Source organism: Anopheles nili, chromosome 3, assembly GCF_943737925.1.
Source record: "Anopheles nili chromosome 3, idAnoNiliSN_F5_01, whole genome shotgun sequence".
Classification (NCBI taxonomy): Eukaryota; Metazoa; Arthropoda; class Insecta; order Diptera; family Culicidae; genus Anopheles; species Anopheles nili.
The window spans coordinates 47614219-47634038 of NC_071292.1; the positions used below are offsets into that span (position 1 = coordinate 47614219).

At 41.1% G+C, this 19820-nt stretch overlaps 3 protein-coding genes across 3 annotated transcripts in view; 2 read left to right on the plus strand and 1 right to left on the minus strand.

Moving 5' to 3' along the window:
* The window catches only part of LOC128723158 (homeobox protein orthopedia), a 28193-nt gene extending 19596 nt beyond the window's left edge, over positions 1-8597 (plus strand). Inside the window, exons 4-8 of the mRNA XM_053816873.1 lie at positions 5618-5687; positions 5798-5932; positions 6129-6254; positions 7568-7812; positions 8412-8597. Of these exons, the coding sequence (XP_053672848.1) occupies positions 5618-5687; positions 5798-5932; positions 6129-6254; positions 7568-7812; positions 8412-8597 (762 nt within the window). The remainder of the gene's footprint in view (positions 1-5617; positions 5688-5797; positions 5933-6128; positions 6255-7567; positions 7813-8411) is intronic.
* Positions 8598-10945: 2348 nt separating this feature from the next.
* Positions 10946-13003, plus strand: LOC128722759 (charged multivesicular body protein 5). Its single transcript, XM_053816439.1, has 3 exons — positions 10946-11067; positions 11385-11475; positions 11556-13003. Exons 2-3 carry the CDS (start codon positions 11407-11409, stop codon positions 12162-12164), a joined length of 678 nt encoding a protein of 225 aa, XP_053672414.1. The 5' UTR covers positions 10946-11067; positions 11385-11406; the 3' UTR covers positions 12165-13003.
* LOC128722758 (centrosomal protein cep290) lies at positions 12430-19590 on the minus strand. Its single transcript, XM_053816438.1, has 11 exons — positions 19420-19590; positions 18222-19357; positions 17997-18152; positions 16345-17918; positions 16124-16277; positions 15826-16054; positions 15545-15764; positions 15091-15473; positions 13551-14975; positions 13317-13489; positions 12430-13063 (listed from the first exon to the last, which is right to left on the minus strand). Exons 1-11 carry the CDS (start codon positions 19588-19590, stop codon positions 12430-12432), a joined length of 6255 nt encoding a protein of 2084 aa, XP_053672413.1.
* Between the last annotated feature and the right edge of the window lie 230 nt (positions 19591-19820).

The window sequence follows — 19820 nt, forward strand, 5'->3', positions numbered from 1 at the left end:
CATCCGCTTTAAATTCCTTACATCGAATCCCAATAAGTTTTAAAATATCGTTTATGCTCAGGCGTAGGGCACTTTTGTGATAAAATTCGTCGGTCGACATAAAAGAATCAACCGTTTTTACCCGAAATCAAATATTGTTTCAAAACTTTTCCTTCGTTTTAGCCCCCACATTCGTTTTAAACCAAAGACCGCACCGCTCTTTCGATACGAATCCTTAGCTTCTGAAGAGGCACCAAAAGTTTAGATCAAGCTGGTTCATAAAACCACCTATCGGAAGCTGTACAGCCAAAACACAAAAGCCAAAAGAATATGAGTATATGAGAGACAGAGAGAGAGAGAGAAACAACTCCCTTAACACCAAACAAAGCAGGTCATCAGCAGCGGCACCGTCACGACATGGTAGCGTCATTAGTACACAATTTCACACCAGCCTGCCAAAATATTTATTAGTTTCAGCTTTATTTACTCATCCATATTTCACGTCCCTGGTGTGCGAGCATTTGATTTCGTTTTTTTCTCTTCTCTGATCCTCGGTAACTGGTTCGTCGGGTGTTTGGTGGCAGGCATTCCTTTCAAAGTTCCTGCAAAAGCCGACGGCAAATTGACTTGCAGTGGGGTTTTCTTTCCTTTTGTTTCGTTTCCAAGATGAATCAGTAAGAAAGGATTCCATAACGAAGATTACACAAAAGTTTTATTTTACAATCAATTTTTGCTGGGTATATGTCCGACAAATCAGACGTAAATCAAACAAAGTTCCTTATATTGCCCAAGCATTGTTTATAGAACGTGATGTAGAGCAAATTTGTCCAAAAAACTATTGAAAATCTATTCCATCTCAAATGGAGGAAATTAGATTATTACAAAGCAAACCAACAAGTTTGAAACTATTTTTTAACCAGCTAGTTGATTGCATCTGCTGTTAATAGATTGCATAAAGGATGTCCTTTTTCTTAATACTTATTATTTATTATTACATATTCTCAAATTGACTAAAATAATAAGCATATTACATTACATTACATTGCGTTTCCACGACAGACTGGCGTACTTCGCAAATAAAATGTCCTTCTACTAAACAAGCAGCAAACCTTTAAGAAAGCATTCCTCTTACAAGCAAACACCAAACAAGTGTCTGCACTGGTGCCAAAGCATAATGCACAAAGGATGTTTTTGTCACACAATCCGCAGCCTCTCTGGGGAATGTTTCTGGCCGCATCATTCGTCGTCTGAATGGAAACCGCATTTTGACGAGGAGGCGCTTTCCCAACCGAAACGTCCTAAATTCGCTTGCCAAACAGAGCCTGCACGTTGGAATACATTTTTAAAATCTATTCCATCACTATTTCCGACCATCACTCGTCAGCGATCCATCTGCCCGTTGAAGTCTTTTGTGAGTGAGAGTGCGGCGATTTTTTTCATCACCCTCCAAAAAGCACCGCGAAGATTCCGTCGCCATTCCAAGCACTCGTCCGGATTCGGCTAAGGGCGTACGGCAAAGGATACCAATGAAAAACGATTGTCCACGGCTGTTTGGTAGCGTGATTTTTCTTCTCAAACCTCCGAATCTGGCCGGTCGGGATCGCGTGCGGTTTTAGCGACGGGTTTTCCACCGATAGATTTTTATTTCCATCATTTATATTTCAGTCGGAGCCAAAGTAGTTTTACGTGTAACCTCGCCGGGAACCGCCCGTTGGGAGTTGAAATTCACTTGCCCGCCGTTCGGACAGACCACGGTTCTCAGTGTGGCCAAAAGCCGAGGGAAAGCGTAAAAGACAACAGAAGGTCCTAGAAACAGGGAAGGCCAATATTTTATCTCTTCCAAAACCGGTAAATAATTCGGTCCGGTACGCGTTGTGTAAGGTGTACTTCAACGAAATGTTGTGAGTTTTCGGGAATAGAGGAAAAGTTAGAAAACAAATCGAAGAGACAGAATATTTCAGGAGATACTAACGATTAGGAAACGCTTCTCTCGGTAAAGTCATGGGACCTGATTAAATTGTGGATCGGTGCTCTATAATATGAGCATTTTTAGCATTTATTAGACGACGTTTAAATAAGATATCTCTTTAGTCCTTGGTCAAATTTAGTGGTAAAATTACGGCTTTTTTAAGGACCACAGAGTAATATGGTTTAAAGAAACATTTTTTCTAATTTTAACTATCAAAATAATCGTTGAAAAATTGATCAATAAAATAACTAAAGTATTTGTTTTGCTGGTTATAGGGGCATCAAAACATGGATTATATATTCAACTGATTCAACAATATAATAACAAGTAAATCAGAATAAAACGCATTGATTGTAGAGTAATTTATGTTCAAATCCTGTACAACTCTCTTTTTTTCTGCTACTATATTGTAAGCTGAAATCAACGTTCAACCAAATTTAATTCGCTGCAAATCCACTGCCAGTATAAAATTATCACTCAACTGGTGATCTTCATCTCGATGGTATATATTTTTTTGCAACCGGAAAACACCGGCAGCATCTCCCGGCATCCTTCGTGGCTCAGAGCTCCAATGCGGCCAGGCCGAGTAATGAGACGGGTAATTAATCATTCGGACCTCGCCGCCAAAGGGCGCCCGAGATAAATGGAAAGGATTCCTCGGGACCGTTGATGGCCGAAATGGGACCATTCTCTCCCAGTGCCGTCCATGCCAGGGATGTGTGCATGCATGTCCTGGCAGGATGTTGGACCGCATATGCTGCTGGTGCTGCTGCTGCTCGCGGCACAGTCCTCCGATGGTGTCCGTCCGAGGTCGGGAGACTGGGTGAGAAATGATTTTCCGTTTGACAACATTATTATCGCATTTGGCGTGCTGAGTGAGACATAAATTACCTTCCGACGGTGGTGAGTGCGACGCCTGGTGGACGAAGCATTACACAGGCTCAGAACGGAAGCTGCTTCGATTTGGGATTTACTGCCATCGCAGAAACGGTCCAATAGATAAAGCTGCACACGGTCAAAACAACGAGCCCAACAGTAAGGGTGGAAAATGTGACTGATATGGGGAAATTCAGGGTACCGCAGAATTAATGCGAGATCCTTTGAAGTTGTTCGAAAACAAGTCCTTCGAATGTAGTACCAATTTAGCACATTTTAAACAAGAAATCAAAACTTTCCACCACTAAAATCCTTTTGTTGATGTTATCATGCGATTAAAACCATGTTGCGCGAAAGTTCACTAAACCGATGATTTCACGATGCTGCAAAAATCAAAATACTAAAGAATCGCTCACATTAGAAGGATAATCCGGATGGTTAGTTTTGGCCTTCAACATTGCCCAAAACATGGCCAGCATAAAAAAAATCAATAAAAACACACAAACCCACCACCGACACACTCCATTAAAAGCGAACCTTGTGCCGTTCCCCGCGGCCCCGACCACCCTATTCCCTTCGGACCGTCGCGCCTCCCCGTCAAGTCAATCAAAGTCAAACGGGGACGACTTTTCACGCCTAGGATGTTTTCCCGTTTTTCTCTCGTTTAGCTGCTGCTCATTTCCCTACCGCATGGTAACGAGGGCGAAATATGCTTCATCAGGTACAATCAAACGATGATACGGTGGTTTTCGGTGTGTACTGTGTGAGTGCGAGTGTGTGGGTAATTTTTTTATTGGGTACATTACTATCGCTAGCTTCTCTTGCCTGCACTCTCATTGCTCGTGGGCACTCCTGTGTTTTTGTACGCATATGTTCGCATTGTAATCAGACGGCTGCTCCCTTGGACTATCATGCCCGGCTCACCCTATTTTCCGCACATAAACCGCCACGGTGGTTTTCCTGCAGGGAATTCATAAATGCGCGCCAGGAACACCGAAACGCATTTCAAATGTGCACTCGCCGTAGAATTCCACGATATATTTAAAGTGAAATCAAATCGGCCAATGAGTTTGAAGTAAACATCGTAAAAGTGCTCAATTCATTCAATTAAGAATGAGAAAACAATCAATTATTGAGGCCGGAGATTTTTTAGATACAACTTTCGTTCTACTTTAGATCACCAATAAGTTTTAGATAACACTGCTAAGCTTTTGCATCTAATTAATTATCAATCAAAGTAGCTCTTGCCAGCGTGGAGCGTACGCAACGGTGAAATTAGGCGTTGAATGTTGCCGAACAGAGACGCCACCAACTATTTCATATTCAAAAATTAATTTTCCTCCGTTCCCACAGTTGTTTGCGACGAAAAGAAAATGATCTTACCCAACGGTGGAAAAGCTGGCAGACAAAAGCCCTGTCCCGCCCATCCCAAACCCCAACACCAACCACTCCCTCTCGCTTGAGCTGCGTGCGCCGAGAAAACACCGAGTCATGAATTTATAATTTGCATTTTCCCCTACATTCGATTAAAAAGTTGAATTAGTTTACCCGTACGAGCGCACCCGGCAGGACGCTCCCAAAATTCGCCGCATCCGTACCGGGTCTGTGCCCCGGTGATTTGGTGGAAAATCTTCCTCCAGCTCTCGGCTGTACGCAAAACGCCCACCACGCCATACAGGCGACAGAATGCGGCTGTACTTGCGTCGCGTAAAATATAGCAGTAAAAATAATGTCAGCATCACCGACACCGACGGATATTTGGCGCTTCCCGTACTCCTGGAACTCACCACGCGAAGATTCTGTCGCTCGCAAACTGTCGAAGCCATAACCGGGGGTATCATTATCATAGATCATTGTTTACCCACTGCACTTCTGGACTGTAACTTCAGCGCTCAAAGTGGCGAACGGAAGTCACAATCTCGCGCGAAGGATGAACCGGTCCACATTTCAAAAGTAAAAAGGTTCTAGCGCCCACGACACGTGGTTTTTTGATGCCAGATTTGTGTCCTTGTGCTCGCGCGCGTCCTCCAGATGTAATGTTGCACTGTGCGGCCCCGTTGCACCCTTAGCTCGAGCGCACCCCTCGCAGATTACCTACATTGACACATTTTTTTTTATTTTGTTTTGTCTCTTTGTTTTCGACCTCGTTGCGCATCGCATCCACCCTCGTCCGTTTTTTTTACGCGCGCGATTGCACACCCAAACGGAGCACCACGCGTCCCATTTTCTGCAATTTCATACATAATAACCATAATCGTAATGATAAACAACAGTGAATAATAAATAGCACGTGATTACCAGCGCTGCTGCTCGCAGGACCTTCGGTACCGGCGAAAGGGCCATCTTCTAAGGACACACAGAGAGAGAGAGAGAGAGAGAGTAAAAAAACACGCTGGATGCTCGATTTCATAAACCGTGCCACCCGAAATCGACCGGGTGACGATCACTGGTTTTTTTTTTTTGGTTTGTGTTTTGTTCCTGTCGGAAAATCAAATACTCTTACACCGGGAAAAACTAGCGTCTCATTTTTCACCACCCTCCCGACTTCAGGCGCGTCATTCGCGTGGCCGTTTGGGGCTTCACTTTTCGCATTATTTTTACTGTTAATGAACTTTTGATTTGTAAAGCGGTAGTTAAAATTTATTAAAATCACGCTCGTAGGCGCGTTTCGCGTTGATGTGGTGCTAATTTTTTGTTTCCATTTTTGCCATTTTTGATGTCCTGCTGTCCCAATTTTCTCATGCATCTCGTTTCGCTCTCTCTCTCTCTCTCTCTCTCTCTCTCCCGCATTAGGTTTGGTTCCAGAACCGGCGGGCCAAGTGGAAAAAGCGAAAGAAGACCACGAACGTTTTCCGCACCCCAGGTAAGACCGGCGTCCTCGGGCCCATTTTGGGTTTTGGGTTTTTCATGCGTTCTTTTGCTTTTTCCCTTTCTCTCTCCCGCACCACCCCTCCCCCCCCTCTCTCCCCACAGGAGCCCTCTTGCCGTCACACGGACTGCCCCCGTTCGGGGCCAACATAACCAACATAGCCATGAGCGAGAGCTTATGCGGCACGTCGATGTTCGGAGGCGATCGATGGGGCGTCGGAGTCAACCCAATGACGGCCGGTAGGTTTAACGAGCTGGCAAGGACACGAATCCTGACCGGTGGATGAATTATACGTGTACTAACCGTGCTTGAAATTCCACTAATTTTCACCTTCTCTTTTCCCCTGTTTCGCACGCCACCCACGCACCATCACTAACACACCACTAACGCCCTTCCAAACAACTGCGACTAACACAACGTGCCGAACCGAGCCAGGATTCGGTCAGCTGAACCAATCGTCCTCGCTCTCCTCCACGCTCAACACGGGGCTTAACTCGGGCATCAACATATCCTCGGCCATGGGGGCCGGTGGGTATCACAACTATGGACTGAATGCGCTAGGTAACTACTGGGGCAAGTTGACATGCAAGTTTTAACTAGTGTGGATCGTAGCCGGAACGTTGAGGAATGTTTTTTTTTTGCTTTTGTTTTTCGAGCACAACAACCAATAGTGTCTCGGATGCTTGTGTCGGTTGATGCTCCACAAGATTCGTTCAAACAGAACTATTCTACTCGTTTTGCAGGAGCCCATGTTTGATTGTTGCCGAAAGTTATGGTTATAGATATTTTTTGTGACATTATACCTATCACATTATTATTATTTATTTATGGACTGCCAGGCCGTATTTAGGTTTGTATAGTTATTTGTGAGCTGAAAGGCATTTCCTCCCAAAAGCCGTTCAGAGCCTTATCCCGGGCTGACTCGGTTAAACCAACCACATGTAAAATTTTTGAAATTATATTGGAAAACTCTCCTTAGGTTATATTTTCATTTGCTATGATTGTCTTATTTTGTAAAAGTTTTGTTTTCAATTAATCTACTAATCCTTTATAAAAAGGCTACATAATCTATGGCGTAGTTTTATAAATTTCATTTGTCTAGTAGATTGAGAAATGTATTTTTCTCAAAATATGTATTATCTCCTTTCCTTCTGATGTTTATCACTCCACCTACTGGTTTTCTTTTTTCCGATTCCAACTGCGAGCTTCTACAGTAGGAGTAAGAAAAAATCTTGTTTCCGTTCGACCAACAAGCGGGCTGTACATTCAAGACTGAACTAGTTCCACTATTTGTGCTGCTTTTTTTTTGTTCTTCCTTCTAATTCCGATACCCCTTTGCAAGGTCGTGTTGAAGAAAACCAACACCGTACCATCGCACAACGAAACCTCACCTAATGGTCAAACAGAACCTCGGAGCGGAACGCGCTGGCAAATGCTCGTCACGACTTACTACTGCACGCCCGGTTCCATCCGGTATGTGGAACCCATTAGCACCTCCCAGCCAGCAGGACAGAGGAAGAACAAGAAGAAGTTGAAAAAGAAACGATCCTACCGAGACAAAATTATTCATGCTCTCAGCAGCCAGGCGCAGTTGCCATTCCCCAGCCTCGAGGACGAACCCAGCACTCAGGCGTGTATTTTTTTTCTTTTCTATCGCGAACGATTTTCGGACCAGAGCTTGTTTTTCGTGCGTTGCCGAGACGTTGTTTGCTCGAAAGTAAAAAAAAAAAGGAGCGTCCTCGACCGTTGTTGTTGTTCAAATTCTACGGCCAAACCAGGGCCAAGCCGTGGGGGAGTTGCTCGGTTCTGGTTCGGTGGTAAACATGAAAATTTGTTCCCTTTTTCTACATAGCTTGCATCGATCTCGTCCCCAGGTGATACGATGATGTACCAGCACTCGGTTGGCGGTGTAGGCTGTACAGGCGGCTCACCGACGTCCACCCCGCCGAACATAAACGCTTGCTCACCAGCTACACCGCCCCTGTCGAACAGTGGCCAGCAGCCCAATCAGCCTCAGCAGCATCAGCAGCAGCAGCAGCAGCAGCAACAGCAGCAACAACAACAGCAGCAGCAGCAACAAGGTGCTAGTCAAAACGATGCATCGGCCAACGGAGAAATGGTACGTTTAGTTTTCGGACGTGTGTGGGTGGGAAAAGTTGCGCGGATACTCGTTTCCACCGTGTAGCTTTTGCTTCCGTTTCCAATCACGCAAAAAAAATCAGTACCATATTGTGTAAAATATATTTAATACGAGAATACAAATCGGAATGTAGTGTAACGCCTCTCTGAACCGATGTACACTGAACGATTCCTGTTCGATGTTTTTTGTATCCTTCATTATCTCGAGTTATTGCAAATCTTCTGTTCGTTAATCTTTCTTAGAACCTTCATTTTTTTACATTTATTTTATTTGAAAAAGAATCAATTATTCGCTCATTTTGAATGCATCATAATCGAAAATTGTTGTCAACCAACACCCAATTGGTAATAGCCGGATTACTTAATGACACATATTAAAGACGCCCAGAGATAACAATGAACTAGATAAGTAGAACCGTTAGAATATGGAGAAATTGAACCTCATAATAGATGTTGAGTTACTAAAAAACATCGTCGATCATCGTTTGTTCATTCAGCTCGATTGCAATTTAGAACGGAATTCTAATTATTTTTGTTAATTTTTCTCACCCACGTCTCGTGCACCCGTTATCCTTGCAGCCTGGTGCCAATCAGCATGGAATCGGCAGCTGCCAGAGCCTTTCGACTGGCACCCCCGAAGGAGACGACGATGTATGGCGAGGCCACAGCATAGCGGCCCTGAGACGTCGAGCGTCCGAGTTGAATCAAACCATGCCCTCCTACTTGCATGCGCACAATTACGATCACCACAACTCAGTGTATTGACTGCAGCTGTTTAAGTGAACGTGCTGCACGACAGCATAAGATGATCCTCCCGCAAACAAACCGACGCAAAAAGGCACACTAGTAGTAGCAGTAGCAGCATCCAAACGGTGCAAAGTTCGACACGAATCCACTACCGGAGCAGTATTACGAGCAGAAAGGAAGGAACAACTATCCACGCACCGGCTCCGAGTTGCATCCTTCAAAGCCGCAACTACCGTAGGTGTGCCGTGGGTTTTTTTATGTTTTACTTTTTGTTGGATTAGTCTGTTAAATTCGTCGTTAAGATCATTCGTCCTTTTGTTTGTTTTACATCGTCGTAGGGTTTGCAAAAAAGGGACTGCCCTAAGGCGCCCGCTCATGTAAATCACATTCAATGTAAATTTTAGTATCATATCATCGAATAAAGCCAGAGCTGATCGTTTTTTGAAGCTTACAAACATTGAGAGAGGGAAGAAAGGGGGCAACAGTAATAAAAGATTCGAAAAGTCGAGAACCCAATGTATACGAGAGAAACCTTGTGTGATGGAATATTCGCGCTTAGCTGAGTGCTATTAGCCCCAAAACAAGCAACACAATTCAATTGTAATGAACGTAAGTTATTTGCATGCAACTCAAGTAAGACAAGTGGTCGAAGGAGGCCAGATTAGGCATACCTTGGCATTAGTGCACAGACACACAAACACACATTACATTCCCTAGTGATCAAGTAACTTATCGAGCCTAAAGAAAGTAACAAGCATAGAAAAGTGAACAATGTATACGAAGCTGCTTTGGAAGCTGAACGAGCATGTTGAAAACAGGAACTACGAAGCGTCGGAAAAGCACGAAGAAAAATTCCACAATTTCAAGAGACTTGAGAACATGTATACGATTATATGGTACGATCATAAGAAACATTGCGTGTAAGGTTAGATGCATGGAAGGGTAGGAGAAATTATATTATGAAATCTATATATAAAAATTATATATATATACAAACATACACTAAATTAAATTTAATCAGAAAATAACGCATCGATCGCAATGCGCTGTGCTGGAAAGACGGGAAAGGACAAGCAAAAAAAAATCATAATACTAAAATACTTGTAGTATGAAGCAAAACATTTAACAAAATCGCAAACCTCTCAAAACAAAGTAACGTATTGTAAATATATCATGAATCATTTGGTTTCCTATCTTTGTGAATCGTTCTTTCGCAACAGGCAATTTAAATAATTCTTTGCTACCACAAAAAAGCAGTGTAATGTGTAAAGTAATGTACGGAACAAGGTGTTGTAACAAAGATCAACCTTGTCAGTTTTTGGTGTTTATGGTGGCGCTAAAATCCGCAAAACACACTATAACTCGACAAGCAATTACATAATGGACATTTCAGTTACATATTCTATTACCCATTTAGTTCGTTTTTGCATTTGCGCCGATTTACACAAATGTTTCGTGCTATCTCTCATGTACGTCATGTCGCCGAGTCATCGATGTTGAACTTGTCGTATTGCTACGAAAAACAATAATTTTATCGAGATGCCCGATTTAAACCAGCAACACTATCTACGGTATTAGAAATCGCTGAGGCAAAAGCAGCTGCCGCAGGATCGATGCCAAAAGGGTCAAACATATGTATGTTAGTAAAAATAATTATAGTATTGATATGGAATAAAAAGAAATATTCATTTGAATCAATCTTAACGGCTTAACACTGATATTGAGAACACAAAACAGAGTTCAATCATATGTACGATATAGCTTGCCTATATATTGCATGTCAGTATGGTTACTTTTGCTGTTCGGGTAAGTTGATAAATCAATTTCAGTATTTTATACTAATATTACATCTTATTGCCTCAATCAACTGCTGTTGTATATTTGAATGACTTTAACTTTGAGAAATATTTTACCGATGGAATTCAGATTTTATAGCTTGACACTTATCAACTACTTATTTCTTGTACTATATGGAAACTATATGCAATCTATAATGAAACAGATTATTATTTATTTATGGATGGCCAGGCCTTATGGAGATTTATATAATTGTGTCTGAACTGAAAGGCATTTCCTCCCAACAGCCGCTGTGAGCCTTATACCGGGCTGACTCGGTTAAATGAAAAGAGATGATATCTTGAAAAAATTTGCAACATCTTTGAATAAATTCTTTAAACTTTATTGTTTTAAGCATGTATTAAAAAAGAGTATTCAATTTATTTTAAAACCATCACGGCATGCCAAAATGTTCAAATAACTTCAACATTATCCGTAGAGCTGAACGCTTGAACTATGCCACATAAATGCTTTAGCTGACATTTTCGCCTAATAAAAATCAATATAAAAGTCATTTGTATAAAAAGTATCAAAACAAACTTAGTAATTCGTAAGAAAACATTCGAAAAAACTGCATAAATTGTGAATTTTTAAAATACAGTCAAGAAATAAAACGAACTGCCGTTTTAAACTTTATTCAACGAGCAAACAGGTAAGATTTAGGATTGTAAATTCTCTCACTGATGCATGATAAACTTTTGGTATTGCGGTGTGAACAATATTTACTTGGAAGTCAGAACAGTACGAAATAATCAAAAATCGTGTAAATTCTATATAATATATAATATGCTATAATTAAAATTAAAATATAATTTTAAAATTTGAAAAATTAAAAAAAGAACGTCTAAAATCTACAGTATCGATTGATTGCAACATAGTGATTCTTATTCATACCTCATTTTACCCATGCAGATAGAACAAAAAAGAATCTATCATCGCAACAAAACTTATATTTATTCTTTTCCACAGTGTGTCGACCTAACAGAGCAAAATGAATCGTTTATTCGGTAAATCGAAACCGAAAGAACCTGGTCCAAGTATTAGCGACTGCATCAGTGGGGTAAGATCTAGAATGGTGATACATTTTGCGGTGATGAGTCACTCATTCAGCCACTCTTCTCACTATCAACACAACGACAGGTTGATGCAAGAGCGGAAGCCATCGAAGGCAAAATTAAGACGCTTGATAACGAGCTTCGCAAATATAAGGACCAAATGGCCAAAATGCGCGAAGGTCCAGCCAAAAATGCCGTCAAACAAAAGGCTATGCGGGTTCTGAAGCAGCGTAAGCAGTACGAAAGTCAGGTTGAAAATTTGCGAAATCAATCGTTCAACATGGAACAAGCCAACTTTGCACACCAAACGCTTAAGGATACGCAAGCAACTGTGACCGCCATGAAGGATGGCATGAAATCAATGAAAAAAGAATTCAAGAAAATTAACATCGAGGAGATTGAAGACATACAAGATGATATGGCCGATATGCTAGAGCAAGCGGACGAAGTGCAAGAAGCGATGGGCCGGACTTACGGCATGCCAGAGCTGGATGATGATGAGCTACAGGCGGAGTTGGATGCGCTCGGCGATGAGATAGCACTCGACGATGACGCCAGCTATCTGGACGATGTGGTAAAGGCTCCAGAGGCACCCGACAAAGAACCAGGCGCCGACAGCGTCACCAACAAGGACGGAATATTGGTAGACGAATTTGGACTGCCAAAAATACCTGCATCCGTTAAAACAACCTGAATGATTGTTGGCCTTGATATCCGATATGCTTCAAAAAGGAGTATTTATTTTGCTTACGTCCTAGCGCACTCGGCATCTTCTTGAAATTTACTTTTACGTTTACATTTTACATCAATGTGTCCTTAATATGAACAGGCAACGGTGTGTAAGTTATATCTTTTATATTCTCTCACATTACAAAACTGTTCTGTTAGCTAAAATTGAGCAATTATATACAGAAACACTAACTATAAAAGGACAACACATCTTTAAAATTCATGTTCTGTTATTCACTTATTTCATCTATAACGGGGACATTCTGGAGATCAGAACACTTGCGCCGGAGAAGATCGATCTGTTCTTTTAAGTAGCGCTCTTTTGCAGCTGCTCGTTGCAGTAGAATTTTAGCTTTCTCGAGCAACTGACTCTTCTTTTCCAGCTTATCCTTCAAATCTTCGACCACCGTCGCCTCTTCACTACTTGCTGCATTCAAGGGTTCGCCACTGTATCGGGCTTTGCAGCGAGTGCACGTAACACTCGATAGCAACTCAATTTCTACCTGTTGCACCGATATTTTGTTCTGCGCTTGCACCAGGCTTTGCTGAAGTTTCTCATGTTCCTTTTTCAGTCGATCGTACAGATCCTTTCCGATCATTTCGGTGGGGGCATTGCCAGAAAAATCGGAAAATTCTCCGCGCTCTCTGGATCGATGATCCTTTAGGTGTTTGTTTTCGACACGTAACTTTTCAATCATGCGTTTGAGCGTAAGTACGGTTTGCTCAAGATTAGCATTACGTTCAGCTAAATCTCCGTTTGAGCCATTGCGTCTGCTACATCGTACGCAAAGATTCTCGAAATTTATCGACTCAGGACATCCAGCTGTGGCCTTTGAGATTTCTTCCTTTAAAACGATTATATATCTACGAATGAAACGGTAGAAGAAATTAAGAAATATAACAAGAAACATTTTATGTAAAAACAAAAGTTTTTGCGTTAAGAAACTTATGTCGCATAACTAACACTCTTTCATAACAACAAACTAGACGACCTTGCGTGTTTCCCAAGAGTCAGCTTGGAAATTCCCGCAAAGAGGAATCACTCATATCGTAACAACTGGGACTATTCACTTGCCGCTCGGCTGATTACAAAAACAAATTGGAGCTATCTACTTACTCTTCCAGATGTTTGATTTGTCTTTTCAAGCGTTCAGATTCATCACTTTGACGCAGCATATCGTTATCTAACTGCAACTGTAGAGTTTTTGCCTCCAATCGTACATTCTGCGCTTCCATGTTGCATAACTTTTCTTGCATTTTCTCGAGCTCGTGCGTTACCGTATTTGAACCCTGTAAGTTAAAACATGAGATTATCGAAACACGCCATTTATCATTTAAAGTTAATTAATACCTTTCTATCTAACTCCATGGCAATAATTCTACGCTGTTGCGACTCAATACGACTTTTCAATGCATCGATGATCTCTTTACTATTCTGGGTAAATATTTGCGTAGTCGTTGTACTGGCATCCTCTGAAACGGTGCTATCCGTGCTGCAGTACTGATCAGGTGAACCAGATGCCTGGTATTTATTGTCCAACAGTAATGTGGCAGTTCCGGAACCAGCTGAAGTACCGCTTATCCGTGCTCGATCACGCTCTAATCGCCCGATCGTCGTTTTGGCAGTATTAAAATGAACTTTCATCTTCTCAAGCTCCACTTCTTTATCTTTCAACTGCACTTTCAATCGTTCTGCCATTTGCTGCCAGCGCTTCTGCTTGTTCCACAGGTCCAATTCAGCTGCCGTTTTGGCGCGTCGACTCTCATTGATTGCTGTCTGCTTCCGCAGCTCATCCTTGGTATCCAACAGTTCCGTTTCAATTTGCTGTATTCGTCGCGAAAGTTGTTCCTCGCGTGGCGTTATTAAACGTTCAGACTTCATCGCAATAACAGGCCGTTTTATAAGTTGGTTTTTGAGCGTTTTCACCAATTCTCTGGACTGCTTTTCTCGCTGCTGAATACTAGCTATCTGCCGTTTAAGAGCTTCAATTTGTGTCTTCAAAACCCGATTGCTTGCTTCGCTACGATTCAAATCCGCACTCAATTGAGAAACCTGCTCAGCGGAATGCAGTGAAGTGTCGTTCATGAAGTTGCGCTGATCTTCATGAAATTGTGACAACGTCTCTGTAAGATCTTGTATGTGGCGGTCCTTTTCCTCCAACATCTCCTTCAGATGTTCGATTTCTTGCGCGTTGGCAATAGTTTCGGTGAACTCTCGAAGATCGTTCGCTTCTCTGGTCAAACGATCGTTCATCGAAGCCAGTTCGGACTCCTTTTCTCGAAGCATTTTCTCACATTTTTTTTCACGGCTGTTCGCCTCCCGAAGTTGCAGTTGAAGCCGTTTTTGTTCATTTTCTAATTCATGCACGTTTGTTTCCAGCAACTTCACTTGCACGTTTAGGTCTTGAATTTCTTGTTCCTTTTTTTCATCAATTTCATAGATATTTTCAATGATCTTATCCGAATAAACCAACGTGCCAGCCTCAGACCTGTCGCATTCGTCTGCAATGGTTTGTTTCTTTTCAGGAACGCTCTCCTGCAATTCCTTCAATTGATTCATTTCATTTAATTGGGTGGAAATATTATCGTATTCCTTTTGTTTTTCGTATAATTTTTGCTCCAGTTCATCGATTATTTTCTTTAGATTTTTTATCTGAGACATATGTTCATCGTACATTTGTGAATGTTCATTCCGTTCAGATTTTAATAGCTCCTGATACTTAGATAAAGTAGTGTCTTTTTCTAGAAGAAGATTCTGAAGCGAACCTATGGTAGACTGAAACACACTTAGAATCATTAGTTTCGTTCTATTAATTTTATAAAAAAAAATTGGGATAAAAACATGCATGCCAGGAACACTTTCGCTTGAATTTCATATATAAAATACTTACACTGAGGATGCTATCTTCCACTCGATCATGCTTAACAGCACTGATGGACTGCGTGTGCTGTTTAAGCAATCCGTCCTTTTCCTCGAGCGATTTTTCCAGTAATTTAATTCTACCTTGACACTCTGAAAGACGACTCTCAGCCTCTAATAAAAGCGCACTTCTTGTAGATGCCAGCATCATCGCCTGTTTCAACTGGGATTCGAGAGATTTTTTAGCAACCAAGGGCAACAACTGTTGTTCATCTATATTCCCCGTTTCGATTTCATCATTTCGATCTTCGACTTGGTGAATTGTATCCCCAGACGAACTTCTACTGGGTCTGTCGGTGTTTGGAGTGCTATCTTCAATTATTGGAATTGTGTTGACGCATTTCGACGATGTTTCTGCAATGATTCACCCAGAAACGATATTTTTCACTCTGATATTTTAATAGAACAACCGATTTTGTCCATACCAATTAATGTTTGTACTTCTTTATCAAAGTATTTGTCCCGATCCTTGCGTAATTTATTAGCCTCCTCACCAAATAACAGCTCCAGTGTGTCCCAATGTCGAGAATTTTCTATTTCCTTCAATCGAAGCTGCTTATTTTCCAAGAGCAAAGTATCAACCTGCTCCTGACATTGTATTAATTGCCTGGTAAGGAACTCGCTTTGACTCTCGTATTTGATTAGCTAGCAATAGTAAAAACATTGTTTAGTGAATGACTCCTCTTTTTTATCTTCATCTACTTACATTGATTTTATCTTGTATATGATTTTGGTTAGCATTTTCCTTGAGTTTTGAAAGCATTCGCTCGTACTCTTGATCATGTGCCTCTCTTTGGCATTTCTTTTGCTCCTCCGTAAGACATCGGCGCATCTCCATTACATGAGCATACATCTGGATAAATTCCGGAATCGCAAATGTTGGAATGTATAAACGGTAGTCTGATGTCAGGAAACGCAAACTTTTCTTCAAGTATCTACAATGTTAATATTTCAAATGTGAAATTTGTCTAAATATTTCCAAACGAATATTATTGGAAGCATACCTTATTTTGACCATGTTGTCTTTTTGGCGTGCACCAAATTCTTGCCCCTGTTCAGCAAGACGTTGCTTCATGGTATCTAATTCCTCTAATGTTTGAAGAAGTTTATGTTTCATTTTGTTATTTTCTTGTTTTAAATTTTCTTCCTGTTCTCGAACTAAAATTTTCAAGTTTTTCATTAAATCAAATTCCAACTATTCCTATAGTTCCAGCTTTTTTCATACCTAAATCTAACTCCTTTTGTGATCGAGCCAGTAAATATTTTTCATTAGATGTACTCTGTAAGTCAACCACTAAATGTCGTAGACTCACTTCTTCTTCCGAATACTTGGATATAAGGGACTGCTGGGATCGTATCTGCTCGTTAGATACTTTTAACAGCTCTTCCAAGTGACCATTTTTTGCAACTTCTCGTTGTAATTCCAGTTCAAGCTTTTCCAACTTTTCGTGTGTTCGTCTGTATTCTTCTTTTGTAATGAATTCTAGCGTCAAATTGGTGTCCACTAAACCAAATTGGTTCAGTTTGCCGTAATCCACATCCAGCAAATGGTCCTTATCCACTTCTTGAATATTTTTCAAGAAAATACTGTAAATGCGTGTCGCTTCATGTTTCATCCGTGCCAAATCATCCTCGAGTTTACTCAATTCATCGTTATCAAACGAATCAAAAGATTCCTTTTTGGACACACCGGTAGCATTTATTTGTTTCAGATCACTCTCTTTCTTCGTAAGCTCCATCCGTAAGTCGTACAGTAGATTAAGATGTTCAGTTTTGATCTGACGAAAGGAGTTATGCAAATTATCGTTGTCAGCTTTTAAAAAATCGACTTTGCGCTGCAGGGTACACACTGTCGATTCAATATCCTTTAACCGATCAATCGTTTTAACAAGCAATCGATCTTTTTCGTTCTCAGATGCATTAGTAATGTGTAACAATTCGTTGTACAACTTTTTCGTTACCTCGAGGTCATCCTGGTGTGCAAGAAGACGTCCATTTTCCATTCTTAGTTCGTCGAGTGCTTCCGTTAACCGATCAATTTCTACAGCTTTCAATAGTACTTGCTCACTAAAATCCATATGCTCCGTTTCAAGTCGATCGATTGATTCTGAATTATCATCCTCATTACACACATTTCCCGAATCATTCACACTCTCGGTTGACTGAATACTTTTGCTTTTTCTACCGTTCACATCCGCTTCGCCAATGGTCAAACGTTCCTTTAGTAGCAATTCACGTTCTTGTACAGTTAACATCCCGGTGTGCCAGTGAGCCGAAACGGGTCGATCACTCAATACATTTAGCAACTTATCAAGCGTCGCCTTATCGATCGTTAATTGATCAGACATTGCATCGTACTCGCGCAGTTTTTCCAAAATTTCATGCATTCCTACGCGTAAATTTTCGTTCTCTTCCATTACCGTCACGTATTGTTTTTCCAGTTCGTTGATTCGCTGTCGATCAGCAAAATTTGTATGCGAAGCCGTAGCACTAGTAGCGACACCCTCATCAAAATTCATTTTTAGCTGACCCACACATTTATCGCAATAATTAAAACTATGCCGAAAAATGCAGGCTTTGCAATGTTTCATAGCATCGTAAACATTATACTGTTTCATACATTTCTCACAAAACTTAACTGCATTCACATCACCGATAGGAGAATTCATACCATCCACATCTACGGTGGACTTTTGTTCGTCCGGAGACACTGATGAGCGTTCTTCCGTTTTGTTAGGATCCTGGTATGCATCAGTAGGTCTTTGGCTTACATTATGTGATAAAGTAGCCAATTGCCGCCTAAAAACAAGGAATACACCATACATGTTTCATGTTAAAAATAATATTGTTCATTAACTTCATCAGAACTTGTTTTACTTTAAATCATTTTTCTCCAACTTTAGCTGTAATCTCATCTCCTCCGAAGCACGCAACTTGAGAGCAAGTCGTTCATTCACTTTGGCTATTTTCTTCTGTTTAGCGAGTATAGAGCTCGTCGCTACTACCTCATCATCGTCTATGCCCAAACGTTTCCTATAAAATTACATTACGTTAGAACTTATATAATAGACTATTTCCAATAAATTTAATACGAAAACTTACCGAAGAACTCCATTCTCGATTGCGATGTCATTGGCCAAATTAATTTCCCCAATCAACTGGCGAATTTGCTTATCACGCGAGTTCACCTTATCCTGCAATTTGCTGACTTGTTTAAGGGCATTGACCAGCCCGTCTTCGCCATTTTCGTACCGCCTTAGCGCTTCAATCGCTTCTACCGCGTGTCTAGATTTCAATCGGTTATCCTCCTCCACATCAGTGAGGATTTCCTGCATCTCCCGACATCGTTCATTCGACTTTTCTAGCTGCATACGATACTCCTGGCAACAGTGACTTTCCATTTGTTTCTCCTTAGTTGCACGCTCTTTTTCTTTCTCGCTGAATTTGTTCATTACATCGGTCGATCGATGAATTTCCTTCGAAAGTTGCAAAATTTTTTCCTCAAGCTCCACAATCGTTTCATTTTTCTGCTCGAGCCGTTGCATCATAAGCTTGTACTCCTTGCGCTCTGTTTCGATATCAATGCCCGGAAATTGACTCAAAAGATTATCATATCGATCCTTAAGGTCGTTAAGTTCCGCATCTCTTTTATCAAGCTGTTCCTCCCATTCAACAAACTGATCCTGATGCTGCTTATTGACTTCGTTAAGCTCATTTAATAATTGTTCCTTTTCTTCGCAAATAGTCAAAATTTCACTCTCCATTTGCTGTAATTTTTCATTAAGATTACTAACCAAATTTTCTTGCTCCTCTGAACGAGATAGTATCTCTTCGTACTGATGAGTTAGGGCAGTGATATTTAATGTCGCGTCGTTTAAGCTCATTTGCAGCCCATTAATAGTGTCGACCTGGAAGCTGTTCCGTTTTTCCAAATCATCGATATCTCTCAGAAGCCTTTTAATGTGCTTGTTTTTCATACTGATGTTATTATACAGCTCTTGCTGCTTTTCAATCTCCGATAATGCATCGGGCGAATCTTCTCCTTCGCTACCAACGTGAAAACTTTCGGTGACCTTCGATTGCAGCTTTGAGTTCTCCTCTGTCACTTCCTTGAGTTTCGTTCGAAGGGTGTGGCGCTCTAACTCCAGCTTTTCTATTGTCCTTTTCCATTCTTTCAGCCTCTCCTGACTGCCGTAATCATCTTTACCTTCGATTATCTTTTGTTGCAACTGTTTAACCTAAGAACAAAACACGCAACATTAATTCCATGATTACCATATTATTTCAGCTTACTACTCGCCTGTTCGTTTCGGAATCGTAAAGCCACCTGTGCCAATCTAAATAATTTCTTGCTGCTTTTGCTATCGAATTTGAGGTCTGTTGATAAATTTGCAATTTCAACCGCGGCGCCATCTTTTCGCACATCGTCTAAATTATGAGGCGATAACGATAACAGATGCTTCCAATCCATTTTTGCACAAAATCTGACTAATAAGTTGGTCTGCCTCCTTGAAGACAGCAAAGCTATTAATATATTTTTATAAATGCATTTGTTTTTGTTTGGCTTCGTTGCCATGGATGCCGTACGTTGCTACGACACCTGAAACACGCCACATGGCTATGACTTGAGACGCTATCGTTAATGGGTTAAACAGCATATTCTCAATAGTTTATGGTATGGATAACATTATATGCAATCAA